Source organism: Saccostrea echinata, unplaced genomic scaffold (assembly GCF_033153115.1).
Source record: "Saccostrea echinata isolate AGI-Se365-2 ecotype Australia unplaced genomic scaffold, CSIRO_AGI_Sech_v1 ptg000039l, whole genome shotgun sequence".
Classification (NCBI taxonomy): Eukaryota; Metazoa; Mollusca; class Bivalvia; order Ostreida; family Ostreidae; genus Saccostrea; species Saccostrea echinata.
Window position 1 is genome coordinate 1,609,792 of NW_026889788.1, and position 19,101 is coordinate 1,628,892.

At 33.1% G+C, this 19,101-nt stretch overlaps 1 protein-coding gene across 1 annotated transcript in view; it reads left to right on the forward strand.

Moving 5' to 3' along the window:
- LOC133200406 (E3 ubiquitin-protein ligase rnf213-alpha-like) overlaps window positions 1–18,237 on the forward strand; it is a 56,450-nt gene extending 38,213 nt beyond the window's left edge. Inside the window, exons 63-90 of the mRNA XM_061336212.1 lie at window positions 815–1,008; window positions 1,163–1,268; window positions 1,460–1,560; window positions 2,164–2,355; window positions 2,492–2,755; window positions 2,979–3,090; window positions 3,936–4,228; window positions 4,425–4,545; window positions 4,725–4,835; window positions 5,755–5,862; window positions 5,979–6,032; window positions 6,134–6,328; window positions 6,761–6,872; window positions 6,982–7,016; window positions 7,767–7,864; window positions 7,972–8,125; window positions 8,353–8,533; window positions 8,737–8,846; window positions 8,948–9,005; window positions 9,097–9,305; window positions 9,398–9,539; window positions 10,726–10,996; window positions 11,866–12,091; window positions 12,301–12,372; window positions 12,718–12,906; window positions 13,203–13,292; window positions 13,402–13,586; window positions 17,822–18,237. Coding sequence (XP_061192196.1) covers window positions 815–1,008; window positions 1,163–1,268; window positions 1,460–1,560; window positions 2,164–2,355; window positions 2,492–2,755; window positions 2,979–3,090; window positions 3,936–4,228; window positions 4,425–4,545; window positions 4,725–4,835; window positions 5,755–5,862; window positions 5,979–6,032; window positions 6,134–6,328; window positions 6,761–6,872; window positions 6,982–7,016; window positions 7,767–7,864; window positions 7,972–8,125; window positions 8,353–8,533; window positions 8,737–8,846; window positions 8,948–9,005; window positions 9,097–9,305; window positions 9,398–9,539; window positions 10,726–10,996; window positions 11,866–12,091; window positions 12,301–12,372; window positions 12,718–12,906; window positions 13,203–13,292; window positions 13,402–13,586; window positions 17,822–17,987 — 4,149 coding nt within the window. The 3' untranslated portion in view covers window positions 17,988–18,237. The remainder of the gene's footprint in view (window positions 1–814; window positions 1,009–1,162; window positions 1,269–1,459; window positions 1,561–2,163; window positions 2,356–2,491; window positions 2,756–2,978; window positions 3,091–3,935; window positions 4,229–4,424; window positions 4,546–4,724; window positions 4,836–5,754; window positions 5,863–5,978; window positions 6,033–6,133; window positions 6,329–6,760; window positions 6,873–6,981; window positions 7,017–7,766; window positions 7,865–7,971; window positions 8,126–8,352; window positions 8,534–8,736; window positions 8,847–8,947; window positions 9,006–9,096; window positions 9,306–9,397; window positions 9,540–10,725; window positions 10,997–11,865; window positions 12,092–12,300; window positions 12,373–12,717; window positions 12,907–13,202; window positions 13,293–13,401; window positions 13,587–17,821) is intronic.
- Window positions 18,238–19,101: the final 864 nt, after the last annotated feature.

The window sequence follows — 19,101 nt, forward strand, 5'->3', positions numbered from 1 at the left end:
AAACTTGATACAAAGCATGCTTAGGTGAAGATGATTCAAGTTTGTTCACAGGAAGTGCCTAGCTTTCTTTCAAGGGGGAAATTCAGAATTCGTGAAAATTTGGTGTCATCTTTTAAAAATCTTCTCAAGAACCACAGGGCAAGAAAAGATTAAACTTATGTGAAAGCTTCATTACATACTCTAAGATTCAAATTTGTTCATATCATAACCCCCGGGGGTAGGGTGGGCCACAAGAGAGGGTCGAAGTTTTACTTAAGAATATATAAGAAGTGTCTTTAAAATCTTTTTCTCAAGAACAGGTAAGCCAGTATAAAACATTTTAATACAGAAGTATCCTCATGAAGTGTACATTCAAGTTTTTTTTTTCAAATCATGACCCCTGGAGGTAGGATCGGGCCACAACAGTGGGTCAAGGTTTACATAGGAATATATAGATGTAATGGTTAATGGATAAATTGGAATTATCTTGAAAAAATCTTTTGCTCAAGAAAAGCAAAGCCATGATTTGTCATATTATTATAGAAGCATCCTCAGATAGTTTCAGATTTGTTCAAATTTACGTTGGGACCACAATGAACAATCAGAGTTTTACATAGGAATACATCGGGAAAAAATCTTTAAAATTCTTCTGTTTAAAAACAGCAAAGCCATGATTAGTGATATTGATGTACAAGCATCCTGAGGAAGTGTAAATAAAGTTTGCCTCCCCACCCCGCTCAAAACTTTTCAATACTGAACTGATTTCAGCGTCTTCTTAGCCAGTGTGCTCAGGTGAGCGATGTGGCTCATGAGCCTCTTGTTTAAATTCTCTTAGATGCTTGACATAGGATCTGTGAAATACCTTTTGGAAAAACTTAATCCCATAGATGCAATAGAAACACATGAAGGGCAGATAATTTGGATGCAGCAGTTTCAGATCTACAAACCTTTTATTGAAAGAATTTTACATCAAACAACTGAAAACCTACAAACAGGCAATCCTAGACGTCGATTTATTGAACAAATGAGGTATAATTTGACCTATTAAAATTTCAATGTTTCATTTGTTAAATTTTACTATTTACTTTGTTTTGATAGTTAATAATGTAATATTATGTTATTTTATCCCATTTCTTCAAAAATTCATATAATATTATCATCCTGAAATTTTGCTTTCAAAAAGGTCAACATGGACAAAAATCACAGCATTGAAATTATACATAGAAAATATAGCAGGAGACGAGAGAAAAGATAAATTGATCAACCAAGACTGTAAATTTCTTTGGAAGGTAGTATTTTTATGTCTCAAAGATTGATTAAATGCTATTACTCCATATTTATTGGCTTTACATTGGGGAGCAATCATTTTAAAACTTTAACTTTTCGCACAGTATTATTATCAGATGAGTAAGAATATCTAGCAACGTGTTGGGAAAGACTTATTTGTGTCATTGATGTTTCCTTTTCAACTATTTTTCAGTTTCTTGGAGAAAATGCAAACTTCAAAACAATTGAAACATTAGAAAAATTTGAAAAATTTCTGAAGGCTTCCAACAAAAAAGCTATGAAGGACTTTTTGGAGTAAGATATTTTTTCAATAAATACTTACCTGTCTTGTTCCACGAAAATATCATATTCAACATTTGGGGATAATAATTGCAAAAATCGATATATTTTCCTACTTGATTTGATGCCAATTAACCAAAGCAAACTGAAATTTTGATTTCAAATTACTCTATGAAATATATGGAGATAACGAACAGTATTAAGCTCAAAATCCATTCAAACAAAACAAATCAGGAGCAGAGAGAACACGGACCTCTAAAACATCAGAGGTGGGATCATGTGCCATGGAGGAGTGAGCATCCCCTTCCGACCGGTCCTTGTCAAGATCGAGAAATAACGGAAAAATCCCTCAACAATGCGGTGCGTAAATAGTGGTCTAACAATTAGTTTGAAAAACGTCAGTCAGCATTTGACTTAATGATAGATTGTATTTGCTAACAAGGTCATCGACAATAGAACTTACGAAATGATGACTACTGTAAATGAGACTGTTGATATTCTTGTTTCATCAACCTGTTTGTCAATAAATTATAATTACTTCGTTTTAGAAATTTTTCGTAAATAGAGCATGCTCTTGCGTATCGAATCAACTGATATTACTATTTCATACTATTTCAGCAAATTTGGTAAATGTCATCATTGCAAAATACCCTTAAATTTATCACCTCCAGTTATCCTTCCATGTGGTCACAAAATATGCAGAGAAAATTGTCAGTATATGATAATTACTGAAGAAGATGTGAAAAAGTGTCCAGAGTGTTTGATGGAAATTGAAAATGATGCAGAATATGACATGAATGATGAAGAAAGGTAAGACAATAGGTCTATCGAGATATCTCATTTATAACCTGTATTCCATGGCGCGCACATAATATATAACTTTCAATATACAATTGCGATGTCGCAAAAATCCGAAATTAACATTTAATTTACCTTTTCTTGCTAGTGAAGAGATGAAGCCATTTTGGGACTACCAGAAAAAGAGTAATAGGTTTTATATGCAAATTGTATCCCAACTATGCTTCGAAAACTCTTCAGCCCCAAGTGAAGAAGTTTGCAAAAGGCTTCTGCAGCTTGTCGTTTTTAAAAAGAAACTCCCTGAGCTTAACATGACCATTATCAGGACCAGAGATATAGGCGTATTTGAGACCATAGTGGACACAACTCCGGTTTTCAGATCTTTTCTGTTGCAATTACTGATAAGAAGCAAGTGAGTTTTACAAATATATTATGATTTAGTAACCAACTTTATAGAAGATTGATAACAGATCCAGGAGTATTATATAAAACCTTTTCAAAATACCTATATACATCTTCAGTTAACAAGACAAAACAAATTCAGTGTAATTACACCATTCCATTTTCTTTTATTTCTGTATGTTTTGGGCTTTTTAGAAGCATTAAAAATTTAGCTTTTTATATTCATTTTTCAGTGAAAATACTGTTTTGCAACTTTTCATGAAAGAAACTGTTGAGATCTTGGATGAAGACATTCATGGGTCACACATGAAAGACATATGCTTAATGCTGATACAATGTATTGAGGTATTGTCATATTCGCGAATCAAAGAATTACCTGTCTTCCTTTGTATTTCTGCTGTTATTTTTGGAATGCGTACATTTCATGTCCGAAAAAGTGGCAAGACCTTAAAAGTTCTCAGGTCTTGATAACGTACTTACATGAGCAATTTGTTTTTAAGTAAATATGGTGCACAAGGGCTGCATATTGGTCCTTTCTCTCAACCCAATGTTATTATCCTGCATGGAATGGGTTTGGATTTGCTTTACACCTTTCTCAAACGGAGGGAATGGGCTGTGTAGAGGCTTTTTACGAGCGAAATAGATGTGGGAATATGTTATTCTTTTATCAACAACAAAAAGTGAAAAACGTGTTGCCAAAATCATATATTGATAAATGTTATAATTTCATCTTTTTGCATGGAATATTACATCTTTATCATGATGTTATGCAAAAAAAATTCACGTTTCAACGAAAAAAGTAGTTTTGAATGTGAATGCTTTTTTCCATTTTCTTTTCATTTTTTAATCACTATTATTGCATGTTGGAGAACTCGTGTTTAACATGCATATATTAAAAAAGTACATGAAATATTGATTGTAAAATCTGCAGATCATTTAAAAAACTTTAAAGTTTTCTTGTGTTTTAATCTAAACAATAAAACTCTCTGGCTGAGCATTGTTTTCTAAGACGAGAGAGAGAGAGAGAGGGAGAGCTTAAAACGTTAAGCTGTGAAAATACAAAAGAGAACCCTTAAATAACCAGTCATCAATGTATCATTATAATGTACTAAAGGAGATAAATACTAATTGCTTAAAGCTTGTTGACGACATTTTTTTCCTGTAAAGATTCTATATTTTATCTATTGAAGGACTCGTTGATGGAAGAATCACTATCTCACAGTTTCCAATCTGAAATGGAGAAAGAAATTTGTTTCGCTAAGGAATCAATGTTGTTAGCAAAGGAACAGTTGCAAGCAGAAGGAACGACGGTTGACAAAATTAAATCAATTGCAAGAGCTCGTTTTGGTCTTCAAGTGACAGCAAAATATTTGTACAGTCGGTTAAATACAACATGGGAGTTTACAGAATCTGAACTGGCTATGTGTACTGACTTATTCCAAACTTCTGCCAGTTTGTGCGACTCACCTTTGGAGCATATCAGGTCAATTCGTATAAAGATATCAGACATTTGTTAGAATAGTTTCATCCTGATATAAATGTGTAAAATATCCTAGAATCTATGTGCAAATTGAAGAAAAGGCAGTTTGAATCATCAAAATATGTTCAATTTTTTTAAAGATGATATTTGCTTCAAAGATACCGTTCGGTTTCTAATGGGAAAGTGTTTATCAATTTAGAATGTATTTGCTAAAGCACGTCTGCAGACGCTACGGTTTGGAGTTCTACAGAAATATACAATCCTCAGCTGAATCTTGGGTACTGCCATCTGAGGATGGGGATAATACAGAAAAACAAAGTGTAAGTATTTTCGGATTTATTTTGTTGTATCTGTTACCATATATCGTATTAAAGAAAATCTCTTAAAATATATTTTCGGTATTTTGTTTTGCTTTCTTTATTCATCAGAAGTTGTGATTCCTATGTGATTCTAATATACATGATATGTTTGTGTATTGCATGTCATTGCATTTGAACAGGCAGATCAGCATTGTCCAGATTACTGCCTCGTACTTGGAGAACAATACAGAAAAATTAAAGAGAAGATAAGTGAAATTCTGGTACCCACAGACATGTCAAGGAAATTAAAGGTAATTGTATACAAAGTAGGTTTTGCCCGTTTGCATGTAAATCTCTGTTTTAAAACAAGGTTTTAAGTCATCAGACACACATGTGGCACTTCGCTTTCTGTCGTGCGACGTCCAACGTCCGTCTTGTGTTAACATTTGAAAATTTTGCATCTTTCTCTGAACCTCCTGAACCAATGGGTAAAGGATAACAAAGATTGTGTGCCCCTATATAGGAAATGCCCTATAGGACATGAGGGATGTGGCTTAAATCATCAAAATTAAGGCAATCTTTAAAAGTCTTCTCATTTAATCCCGGTCATCAAGCAGTCAAACTGTTGGTATGATTGTAATAAGCATTAAGCCCTCTATGAAAACTGTGAAATTAATGACCCCTTTGTCAGGGGCTCTCTGATAATGGTCTGCAAAGCGGAGCTCTATTGATTTTATAGTGAAAATGGATAGATTTTTGAAAATCCTCTTCTCTTCCTCTATAGAAGGCCCTGGTTCCAGAGTCGTAGCAAAAAAGGGGCTCAATAATTTCCATAAAATATAAAGGAAAAATAATTGTTTAAAAAAATTTTTCAGAACAGCATGGCCACAATTAGTTGAAATAGTTTTCAGAATTTCCCTCGTAGTTTAGATTCAACTTTGACAATAGGGAATAGGGTTGGTTCACAATAGGGAATCAAATATTTTAATGAAATATGTCAGATATATCCAATAATAGTCTTCTGAAAACAGCATATCCACAATAAGATTCTCTCCCTCCCTCCGTCCTTCCCTCCCTCCCTCTCTCTCTCTCCTCATTATAATTATCGGTTTCATTATCTAGGGCTTGTAATATCTTTTCTGGACACCCTACTGTTATACTTTTCTATGTATAATTTTATTATATCATATTTATTGTATATAACTTTTCATTTTATTTAATTGATTGAAGCTCAAAGACAAATCCCGAACAGTTCAAGTATTTTTCCTTCTGGGACTCTGTAAAGAATTGAAATCCCGATCATTGTTTCAAGAAGAAAATATTCAAACTAAAGAACAGGTGAATTTTTTTCAACAAGCGGTAAATTGAATCATATTTTTTTATTTTTATTTGAAGGGAACTTAAAATTACGAAACATCATACTTCTTATAAGCCTTCTTTTTTGTATTTTGTAGTTAAAATGTAAAGTGCAGAAATTATTGAAAAACCAGAAACTTCAAATTGTGATGGTGAGATTTTATTTAATTTTATTTTGTAGAACTTGAATAATTGAAAATCTATTTTTTACTATTACTAAATAACTAAATTCTAATTACTGAATTCTAAACAGGATTATCTGGAGGAATTATTTGACGATTCAGTTGGAAGATCGTGTGATCAGCTAAACCTCAGGCTCTGTGATAATATGCATGATGAAAGCATTATATTTCTCATCTTCCATTTGATGTTCGTTTTGAAAGTGACTGGAAATAAAGGACCTTTGCAACCACTACAGGCCCTAGCATTTGAACCAAATATCTTGGAGGTTATATTTACCCAGTTATTTGCTATTTAAGCTATTTTTTTATAGAATAAATAACATTCCCCTAGTTAAAAAATCTAGTTGATACTTAATCTGAGGAGGTATTTTTTTTTTTAAAAATAATTATTGTTTTAATATTAATAAAATTTGAATGGTTTCCAAAATAATCTTTGAAATTGAGTTTTGGCATATTGATACATGGGTTTGAGTTATAAGTATTATTATATTTTGTCCTTTGTTCTGTTTAATGTGCATATATATATATATATATATATATATATATATATATATATATATATATATATATATATATACTTGATATATTGATGTATCATGATTCATTGATTCATTTATACTTTTTTAATTGTATATAAATAAATTTTTAATAGCAGTCCAGCCGTACCATCAAAAGCGTTTTCTTGTTAACTCTTTTAGGGTGCCTTCTTACCAACGATGTCTGAGGAGTGTTTGTCTAAAGAGATCCAAGAAGAACTTCAGAGAATGGAGAAAATAGCAAACAAAGCTCACCACAACTTTACGTGGTACCGTGAGTATTACGTTTTATTGATTTGTTTCAGTGAGACATATTAGGAATGTACATGAAAAAGTAAACATTTCTGATAAAAAGTCATAAATTCAAATTTCCTTTTTATCAGGTTGTCCAAACGGCCATCTTTATGGAGTTGGGGATGTAAGTTTTATAAATATACAGTAAAACTTGTCTAATCAGGACACCACTGGTTCCAAAGAAATGGCCAGATTAGACAATATTCCGGATAAGAAAACATTTTTAACAATTGAATTTATTGAAAGGCACATCGTATTAGGCAAAATATTGGATTACACAACATCCGGATTAGACAAGTTTTACTGTATATAGAACTGGATTACAAGCAAGTCAACAATATACATTGTAGATGTATATATTGAAGAAATGATAATTTTAATTGTATGAATTTTGAAACTACAAAAGATATTAAGGAAGTGTCTGTTCTGTTTACCTAACTAATCAATGGATGAAGATTCATTAAAAGAGTTATTCCTATTGTTTCCATATGTACTAGAACTGAATAAAATAATTGAAATATATGCGACATATTAGGATTATTAGCTTCGGATTTGGAAGACAAAAAAAGGTTTTTTCGATGGTTAAGTGTCTGTCTTTCATACTTCTTTATGTCCTATATCCCCTGCTTATTTGAATAGCTCCAGTGTCGATATCGACTATGGTTTCTCTGGATTTTCTTGTTCAAGAGACTGATAAATCAATTTAATACACAGAACACCAGGACTTAACGCTATCACTAGTGTGTTAATTGAGTGTTATATTTCTGAACAGATATTTTAGAAAAAAACTTCTCTAATAAAATACTTTTATATCACCTTCTTTCGTGTCTGATTTTTGGAAAACAAAAATACACTAGGTATCACTTATTTTCAGTGTGGAAATCCTACCCAGAAAGGTCATTGCTTTGAATGCCATGCGGAAATTGGTTCAGAATCGGAAATTAATCGTAAAGACAATGTAAGGTATACTGGGTATGTATGAAATCATTTATACTAGATAGGATTAAATGCATCGTCTAATTAAACTCAAAGAAAATATAAGAAAGTCCTCTGTTAATATCTTCTGTAACCTATTTTAGGGATGATCAAAGTCGCAGAGGTCATATTCTTGGGTCACCAACTAACAGAACTTTTGATGCTGTTTCGGAAAGAAATCTTTCTCCAATTTCTAATGCAGTTCTAAGACTTTTAACACATCTCTCGATGTTTATAGGGGCTAATTACAATATTGAGGTAAGTGCATTATACCAGTGTGTTTTACAGCATAATTAAAAAAAATATAATGCAATTTCCTAAACAGAAGAATTACGGAGAAGTATGTAATGTATTAGTAGTACAGTCCATGACAGTCATTATCTTTGCTATTTATTAACTTGGATAAATGATATTAATTTATCTTGTTCTTCGGAAAAAAGAGAGTATATTACTGTTATTCAAGATATATATATTGATCATTTCAGGAAATTACAAAATGTATTCACCCTACTGTAGACGAGGATGATGTTCCTGGATTTCTTTGGGATCACATTCTTGTAGACATTAGCACATTGAGGAAAACATTAGATCAGGGCTTGGATGGGGTGTTTATGCTTCTTCATGTACTTATTCATTCTTTTCTGAAAGAAGAGCCCATTCTTGCAGGTATATGTAATTTTGAACTTCTTTGATTGGCTAAAAAGCACTAAAGCAACTCAAAATGCCGAAGAAATTCTCTTTCAGTTTAGTTAGTTATTTTCTCTCGCTTGAATTAGATCAATGGATATAAAAAGATATGTCTCGATATTGTATTACATTGAACTGAATTTGATTTCTTTACTAAGTTAACTGTCATTCCTAATTATTAGTTGCCATTAGGAATGATCAGGACATACCTCTGCATATCTTAAAAACAAAAGATGGAAGGAAACTTTGGGAAATGGAATTTTCATTGACATACATTGTGGAATTAATGAAGGTAAAATATGATTTTTATTTACCCATATGTAAAATTATTGTATTATCTTGCCAGGAATAGCGCATTTTCAAACATTATATTGTTGATTACTCAAAATGTAGAGGAGCAAAGAGCTTTTCAAGACATGCGAAGATATCCTTTCTGAGGACACCAGTATAGGTGAGTTAATTCACTTGTAACTTATCATCACAGTTTTCTTCGTGTTACATGTAAGTTGAAGAAATGTCTTTTAATAATTTTTCTTTTTCAGTCTCAGATCCTGTTTTGAGGAAAGTGTTTGATTTGGATGAAGCATCATGTGAACAGTTTAGATTTAATGAAATGCAGACATGTGACTTTATGTGGCAACATAGAATAAAAGTTTCTTTTGAACACTTTGTCCATGAGTTTCACATGCTGAGAGACAGAATAGGGCCAGAAGTGGAACGATTTGCTCTTCTAGACGCATTCTTAAGACATGTATGTAAACATTGAATGCGTTAAAGACATTTCATTTTCATATTCCAATGCAGTATTTAGATACTGATTTATTTGATGCACTTTACCTTTAGGACTGTTACTTAAGATACCTAAGATATATCCCAGCTGTCGTGAGAATGCAGAGTGCCTTGAAAGCTAAATACAGAAAACAGATTACCAGAGAAGAGGCCAGGTCCCTAACCATAAGAGATTGCCTTCAGCAGTGTAGACAAGGTAACTTTAAAGTGTTAAAAAAAGAACCTAGATACAAAAGACAAAAGGATCTGATAATGTGGTTATGTATTGATCAGTGTAATATTGTCTGATTCTGCGTTTTTGCTTGTTTGCCTCTCTCTCTCTCTCTCTCTCTCTCTCTCTCTCTTTATAAATTTATATATATATATACAGGTAACTCTTGATGGCTCGAACTTCGATCTCTCGAAGTTCTTGATCGCTCGAAGTGAGTCTCCGGTCCCGAATTTTTCCCCTATATAACTAAGCAAATTTACTCTTGATTTCTCGAACTCTTGATCTCGAAACCCTAGATCCCTCGAAGTCAAAATGCAGTCCCGCTATGCATATTCTATTAGATTTTACCCTCGATAGCTCGAAGTGGCTATGTGTATACAAGGTTATATAATTAGCACCTTTACCTGGACATTTAAATGGCCCCAGGCAGAAGACGCGGGTCTCGAGGAACGGGATGTTTATTCAGGTGACACTTATGCTGCAAGGTGATAATTGATTTATAATTAATCATTTTTGCCTATGTGCTATTAAAATAATTATCATCGACTGTCTTACGATGATTCAGAGACGGAATGTCAGTGAAAAGTAGTAATTGATTACAAGACGAAACACTAATCTAATTTTTATTTCGAGTCAGTGTCAAAGTTAAACGAAATATGAAAAAGCATAAACAGCCTCAATATCAATATGATGACTATTGTTGGACAAATACTTACAGAACTGCGTTCAATGATTATGTTAATATGGAATTTAAAGTCAATGCTACATGTATGTATGCAACGCGGTAAAATGTCGTTTTCATGTAACGAATGCGTAGTATGATGTCCGTATTACAAAGAATAAATAAATATACATGAAATGACGATTTACATTTTTTGCTTTACTCAGTTTAATGAAATATTCATCTAAATTACGAAAAAATATCGTTGTTTTATATAAATCACGTGTAAAAGGTTAGCACTGCATGAAAATCATTACATCCGGTAAGACTAATTTTAAAACCTGTGAACAAACCCGGAAAATTCCGGACTCTTGAAAACTCGAACTCTTGATCTCTCGAAGTTTTTCCTCGGTCCCGCGAACTTCGAGGTATCGAGAGTTACCTGTATATTGATATGTTTGTGCATTACTTTAAGTAAAATAAGCATTAATCATGTTAAATCGTTTACAGATCCATTCAGCAAAGAGATCGAAGACGGAGTGGTCTCCATTTGTGAGCTGTGGAAATGTTTCCGGAAGTTCTACTTCGACTTTGATACACTGGATATGAACAAAGATATTGAAGCACTATTAGAACGTAATATAGATGTAGATGTTGATAATGTATCATTACTTATCTCTGACACTAGAGGAAGTGGAACAATTATCAGTCTTCTTTTTCGCTTCATGATTTGGAAGCAAAATGCATTTGTGAAATTGTTTGAAGACTTAACACAGACAAGGTAAACAATTACATATATTTCCATTAAGGTCAAGATCTAGTAAATGACAGTTTTCTCAAATTTGAAAAATAAATTCCTTCAATGATGCTTTATAACTATAGCTTGGTCTGTTAAGTTGTATCGAGACATAATTTGTAGGTAAACAAGACGAAAAGTCATACTTTAATCTGTCATTTCAATACAAAATCAGAAATCAGTCAATAATAAGAGAGTTTTTCCATGTCAGACAAAGGACATGTATCTAGATTGCCTACAGTCCCTTAGAAAACTGTAACCCTAATCTCTCGGGAGGGTTCTAGAAAATGCTTTCCCAATTAGGTGTCAACTGTCGACCTTTGTTGTGATGGATAAGATTTAGTAATTTGATGTTGATCTGTCGACCTTTATTTTGAGGGATAAGAGTTTACCATTCGACCTGTCGACCTTTGTGATAACAATACAGGTTAAGTGTCAAGTTGTCAACCATTTCTAGAAAAACTCTTCTTGTGGACTATTTTTTAAACGCATTTATTTGACGTAACAAGGCAATCACTAAATTTTTTGTTTTATAAAAGGAATTATTTCTTTCCTTATTTTAAATTTGAAAGATGCTAGTCGGTTTTACGGATCTACTTTTCCGTATACCCTAGTTGAACCAAATACACAGTCTGAAGTTATTTACTAGATCTTGACCTCAAGAAAATTTATTTTATTTATGAAGTAGTATGAAAATTATTTCCGAAATGCAAATGATTTAAAGACTAGCATTAATTATTTTCATAATCTAAGGCACTTATGCAGCATTCGGTATTCTAATGTGATAACTGATTTCCCATTCCTTAATCTTTTCATGAGAAAGATTATTTATGTTGAGTCACTATTGTTGATAGGACTAGCAATGTGAAGGATATAAGTTTTGACGATTTGGCAGCGAGCGATCTTATTTCATACCATCACAAGGCCGACTTGCTTCCTATTATCATATCAAATTGCAATTACACTTATGCTAAGGATGAAAGGACAACTTTGGATTACGATTTTGACCATATTCAATCAGCTATTAAAGATCAAATATTGCAAGGAAAACCAATTCTGAATGTCAGTGAATGGAAATGGGTACGTTACTGATAATAAGCATCATTTGATTTATATTACTTTTGAATCAAAAACGCGAAAATGTATTTTCTTTTGCCTTTTTTTATTTAAAAATTTTAATATTTATTTAAATTAGAATAGTCTTTGTATTGAATGATTTTCATATGTGATGCGGTGAAAAAAGCATTGCAAATAGCTATTATTGAATAGAAAAACGACTTTTATTGTAGCCCTGGAACAACGTATTTCGAGCTGATGCCGATGTGACGAAATTTGATACATTAAATGCTAGAATCAATCAGGTAATATCAAATTCACAAAACAAAAAGGAACATTTTACATATTCACATCTATACCTTTCCAAGTTTTGGGGTAAACAAAAAACCGTCCCGCTTTTCAATCCCTTCATGGGGTTCATGTCTGTATCAGAACTTTTTATGGAGAAACACTAAATATGAGAATGTGTTGTATGACCCGATTTATTTATACACATACTTTTGATGGAAAACAAAATATTCAGTTATCTAATTTTTTCTTTCGTTTTGATAATATATTAATTAAGAGTATACTAATATAACTCTTGAAAACACTATAAATTTTTATTTTTTATAATTAACATTCGTTAAATCATGTTTTATATTATATAGAAGCCCTTGGATAGTATGCTTCAGAGACAGATAATTGCTGATTTCGCTGATTTACCGGATATTTACGAAGCCATAGAAAATATAGACACAGTGGTCAACTTTCTTCTTTCCGTCAGTTGCAGTGGCGATGATCTGCTAAGTGAATTTATGGAGGATATTTTACAAATGAGTTCGCTTTTAAGTCAAAAGGTATATGTGTATCACAAAATCACGCAACTATTCTTTTCAATACGTATTAATAGGTATTAATGTTTTAGACAGCGCAATGGCTTAGATATTAATTTGATTGGTATGCATATTTCTTGCAGTACAGAGGGTGTAGGAGTTAATTACATTTAACATGTAATCCAGTCTTTTTATATTAAATTTACCATATGATAATTTTGTTCCCGGTATACAGTTACTGTTTTATTAAAACAAAAAATAATCTTAGATTTATTATTGACCAATACAGATTTGTTAATTTTATTACTGATATTTTGTAGGCCAGTGTTTCTTGTAGACTTCACCACGTCCAGTCCCTCTGGTTTCTGTTTATGTTTGAAAAGACAAAGAGACTTACCTCAAGTGAAAAGGTATGCAAGGAATCTGTATTGAGTATTTGTAATATACATAAATATGATTTTAAAAAATTCGATGAAAAGAGCAAATTGATTTACATGTAATGTGTACTTACAATTTCAGGATGGCTTTGAAAGTATTCATGAAAATATCAAAGAACCTTTGACCGAACAGATGTGTAAAGACCTCAGCTGGTACTTAACAGACTTGTCTACAGAGAAACTGGGTGTAATCCTGGAACAGTTGTTGGAATGTATCTTATTTACATTGAATCAGGGTCAATGGAACTATGGTTCTTATTTACACAGGTATGAACTTTGTTATTTTTTACCAACAGGTAACATAGGAGATTCAGACTGCTACATGCATTTGCTTTTGTCTGACATTTTGCATAAATTTTATACATTGTTTCTACTTTTCCTACAGAAACCACTAAATTTATTTCAACCAAATTTTTATAATTAAGATATACTGGAAAAGAAATTCTAGCTTTTCTTATCAATTAAGGTCTTGCATCTGTCTGTATGTCTGTGTGTTTTATGCTGTTCGTGCCTTAACGTTTTAACATTTTCAACTTTTTTTCTCCGGAGCTACTGGATTCTTTCAACCATATGTACCACAAACATTAATCATCCACGAGTTATGGAAATTCAAATATGTTTTTTCAAGAGTTGTGTCCATTTCAACGAAAAATAAACAAATACCGTAATTAAGATTTATTCTAGTAGGAAACAGAACCATGTAAAAGTTTACCTATTATACTGTAAATTCGAATTTGTTCAAATCATGGCCTTCGAAGTGGATAGAACAACAATCTTCAATCAGTAAAGACTAACTGTTAGTCATATGATAAGCAACCATGCTCAAGTAGTGTAAATATATATACATAAAACTATGTACCGATGGACAACAACATGTTCAGTGAGGGTAGGTACAATGTACATATTGTTGCCATCAGAAGATCCACAAAACTACAAATCGTCAAACCATTAAAAAAATCACGTTTCTTTAATCCATGGCCTTAAGAGAACAGATTTGCCACAACATTAAAGTACATTTAAGAGGTCATTGAAAATCTTTTAGAAATTGTCAAAAGAATTACATGATTACATAATTTTTTAGCTCACCTGAGCTGAAAGCTCAAGTGAGCTTTTCTGATCACATTTTGTCTGGCGTCCGTCTGTCTGTCCATCTGTCTGTCTGTCTGTCTGTCCGTCTGTCTGTCTGTCTGTCTGTAAACTTTTCACATTTTCGACTTCTTCTCAAGAACCACTGGGCCAATTTCAACCAAACTTGCCACAAAGTATCCTTGGGTAAATGGGATTCAAATTTGTTCAAATGAAGGGCCACGTCCTCTTTCAAGGGGAGATAATTAGGAATTACTGAAAAAATAATGGCATCATTTAAAAATCTTCTTCTCAAGAACCATAGGGCCAGGAAAGATGAAACTCATGTGGAAGCATCCTTAGGTAGTGTACATTCAAGTTTGTTCAAATCATGACCCCCGGGGGTAGGGTGGGGCCACAATGGAGGATCAAAGTTTTACATAGAAATATATAGGAAAAATCTTTAAAAATCTTCTTCTCAAGAACAGCAAAGCCATGATGAGTCATATTTATATGGAAGCATCCTGAGGTAGTGTAGATTCAAATTTGTTCAAATCATGACCCCCGGGGTAGGGCGGGGCCACAATGGAGGATCAAAGTTTTACATAGAAATATATAGGAAAAATCTTTAAAAATCTTCTTCTCAAGAACAGCAAAGCCATGATGAGTCATATTTATATGGAAGCATCCTGAGGTAGTGTAGATTCAAATTTGTTCAAATCATGACCCCCGGGGGTAGGGCGGGGCCGCAATGGAGGATCAAAGTTTTACATAGAAATATATAGGAAAATTCTTTAAAAATCTTCTTCTCAAGAACAGCAAAGCCATGTTGAGTCATATTTATATGGAAGCATCCTCTGGTAGTGTAGATTCAAATTTGTTCAAATCTTGACCCCCGGGGTTAGGGCGGGGCCACAATGGAGGATCAAAGTTTTACATAGAAATATATAGGAATAATCTTTAAAAATCTTCTTCTCAAGAACAGCATAGTCATGATGAGTCATATTTATATGGAAGCATCCTCAGGTAGTGTAGATTCAAGTTTAATTTGTAGATTCAAATTTGTTCAAATCTTGACCCCCGGGGTTAGGGCGGGGCCACAATGGAGGATCAAAGTTTTACATAGAAATATATAGGAATAATCTTTAAAAATCTTCTTCTCAAGAACAGCAAAGTCATGATGAGTCATATTTATATGGAAGCATCCTCAGGTACGAGGGGTTATCAAAAAATTCGTGGACTGGCGCAATAAAATTGATAATATGTAGTCTTTGCTTACAAAATTTGTGCGGAACATAAAACAACAAAAGTTTAAGAAATGTTGAAAATTTTAGCTTGATACGTTGATAATTTGCCAAATTATTCTGAAATTAAAAAGATTTTATGTGATCACCCGGCGCTGTCGCCGTTTAGTGTCATGACGTCCGCTTAACGTCATTGTTTCTTAATGTCCGCTCTCTCTACTTCATACACTTATCTTGATGAGATTACCTGGAGTTAAGTAAGGACTTAAACCCGTCTTATTTATACGAATTTAAAATGTCATGAGCAGCTGTTTTCAATGCATAGAATATTGTAAATGGATCTTTATATGGGGAAAGATCCTCACTTGATTGTGCCAGAATACTTAGCTTGTTGGAGTTCAATTTCTACCACACATGATCAACGTCACTTTTCGACGTGACTGACTTTTGACACCCTGACTACAAATCGACACTAACTGTGCATATTTCATCTCTCTGAATCTTTTTGGGCATTAAAAAACAAGTACTCTGGATGCATTTTATTTTTCTGTAGCCAGTTTAACATTCCTTAGGTCAATACCAGTTTTTCCAGGAGCGAAACTCTATAGAATGTTTGAAAAAGAAACCCCTCCCCCCGTTTGACGTTATTTTCAAGCCCATAATTGTTTGGACACTCCATATAAAATTTACGATAAAATTTCATAGAAATTACAGAATGGGGTAAAAACTGCAAATTTTACTGAACAAATGTGTTGTATCACATGCCTGAATTAACGAGATTTTTTGATGACAAATACTCATATCTAAAGAGTTTTTCTCAGTTACACTCAGGTAGAAAAAAACGTCATTTTAGAGGTTGCGCCGCCTGGACATACCTTTGCTTATAAAAACACTAACAATTTATTAAAAAATAAAAATTATGATTTATGGTTTATTCTATAGATAGAAAAGATGATGCCAACTTAATGTGTAAAAATTCATTGATGTACCTAAAGCGGTTTTAATTTTATGACGCTAGTCCACGAACTTTTTGATAACCCCTCGTAGTGTAGATTCAAGTTTGTTCCAACCATGACCCCCGGGGGTAGGGTGGGGCCACAATGGAGGATCAAAGTTTTACATAGAAATATAAAGGAAAATATCTTCTGATGAAGAACTGCAAACCATGATTAGTCATTTTGATATGGAAGCATCCTCAGGTAGTGTAGATTCAATTTTGTTCAAATGATGACCCCCAGGGGTAGGATGGGGCCCAATGGGGGAAGGAAAGTTTTACATAAGAACATATAGAAAAAATATTTCTTCTCAAGAACAGAAAAGCTATGTTTAGTCATATTGATATGGAAGCATCCTCAGGTAGTGTAGATTCAAGTTTGTTCAAACCATGACCCCCGGGGGTAGGGCGGAGCCACAATGGAGGATCAAAGTTTTACATAGAAATATAAAGGAAAATATCTTCTTCTGAAGAACAGAAAAGCTATGTTTAGTCATACTGATATGGAAGCATCCTCAGGTAGTGTAGATTCAATTTTGTTCAAATGATGACCCCCAGGGGTAGGATGGGGCCCAATGGGGGATGGAAAGTTTTACATAAGAACATATAGAAAAAAATATTTCTTCTCAAGAACAGAAAAGCTATGTTTAGTCATATTGATATGGAAGCATCCTCAGGTAGTGTAGATTCAAGTTTGTTCAAATGATGACCCCCAGGGGTAGGATGGGGCCCAATGGGGGATGGAAAGTTTTACATAAGAACATATAGAAAAAAATATTTCTTCTCAAGAACAGAAAAGCTATGTTTAGTCATATTGATATGGAAGCATCCTCAGGTAGTGTAGATTCAAGTTTGTTCAAATGATGACCCCTGGGATAGGGAGGAGCCCCCCCCCCCCCCCCCCCCCCCCCCCCCCCCCGGTCTTTTCAATACTGATTGTGCTTTTGCCTAGCCAATGTGCTCAGGTGAGCGATGTGGCCCATGGGCCTCTTGTTTTTAATTTGCATGTATGTGCAAACATTTTCATGTTTTTTCCCCAAATTTTATTAGATGCATTGGGCCTTCGACCACCATAGGATCACAAAATTTTATCTTAAAAAGTTGATGGGAATTCTTCTTTCAAATTATTAGCATTAATTAAATAATTCTAACAATAATGTAATTAACGGACATTTATTTTAGTGTTGTTATATTTACAGCTTGAGCGAGACGCTTATGGTTCACTTGGAGGACCCACTCTATTCTGAGGTTGACTTAAAAACGCTTGGGTTAAATGATGTACAACGGTTACCGTCGACCATTCTATCTTCCCACTCAGTTGAAGTGTGGAAAATGATCAATTGCACCATTCAAAGTCGGAAATGAAGAAAGATTGCAAATTACTACATTTGTACGAAACTCACTTTTCTTAATATTTTATCACACTTTGACACGTTGTACTTTTTTTTTTATATAAATTATTGTTATAAAGTGACAACAATGTAAAACAAGACTTTTCTATTTTGTGTCTTCCCTTCACTGGAGGGAAACACAGTGCTTTGGTCTTATTATTGCCTGATAAATTTATGTTTATTTCTTTTTATTCTTTATACATGTATCACTGTAAACAGTTTGTGTTTGTTAGTATTTGTGTATATTAATAGGTGATTTGAAATATATTTTAATTTTTTACGCATAATATGAGTTCTGTAGAACAGAATTTTATGTAACCTCTAATAAGTCAGAGAACTGATTTGTTAATTAATGAGTTTATATGTTTTCCAACTGATTTGATTGAACAGAATATGTTTTAGATGTGTTAAAGAGTTAAAGAGAAATTGTCTTCATAATATACATATTTAACATTTTTTTTTACAGGTTTTTGTGTAACTGCAAATATATATGCATGTAAAATTGTATATTACATGTACTTTTCTAATTTGAAAATTGAAGAAAAACCAAAACACGTTTTAACAGTGTAATAATTGATAAGAAAGACACATGACTTGATTAAATGTGTCAAGTGTTATAAAGGTATGGGATACTTTTTTTTGATTATCAATACATTTGCAGATTTTGAATGTACTGCTGTGCTCTTAATTTAAATATTAAACTTACGTTTAATATATTAACAAATTAAATAAAAACAAAATTGTATGGATATATCATAATCAAGGTTGTTATTATCACTGAATTTCTGTTTTAATTAAGGAATAACTGTCTAATTTTTTGGATTCATGATGTGATCAATCGAGTGGCTTGCGTGATAATTTGCATAAACGCCGAAGGCGTTTATGCATAAAATTAACATGCAAGCCAATCGATTGATCATCGTCATGAATCCAAAAAATTTGACAGTTATTCCTTATATTTACATGCTCCTGATTCTGCAAATTCCCGTGCTAATAGCCCCGCTTCTGTCTCTATTTGTCCCGCCCCGAACGTGATTTTTTTTAACCGCGCCTATCGATGAACCAGTAGATTTATGTAGAAATAAAGT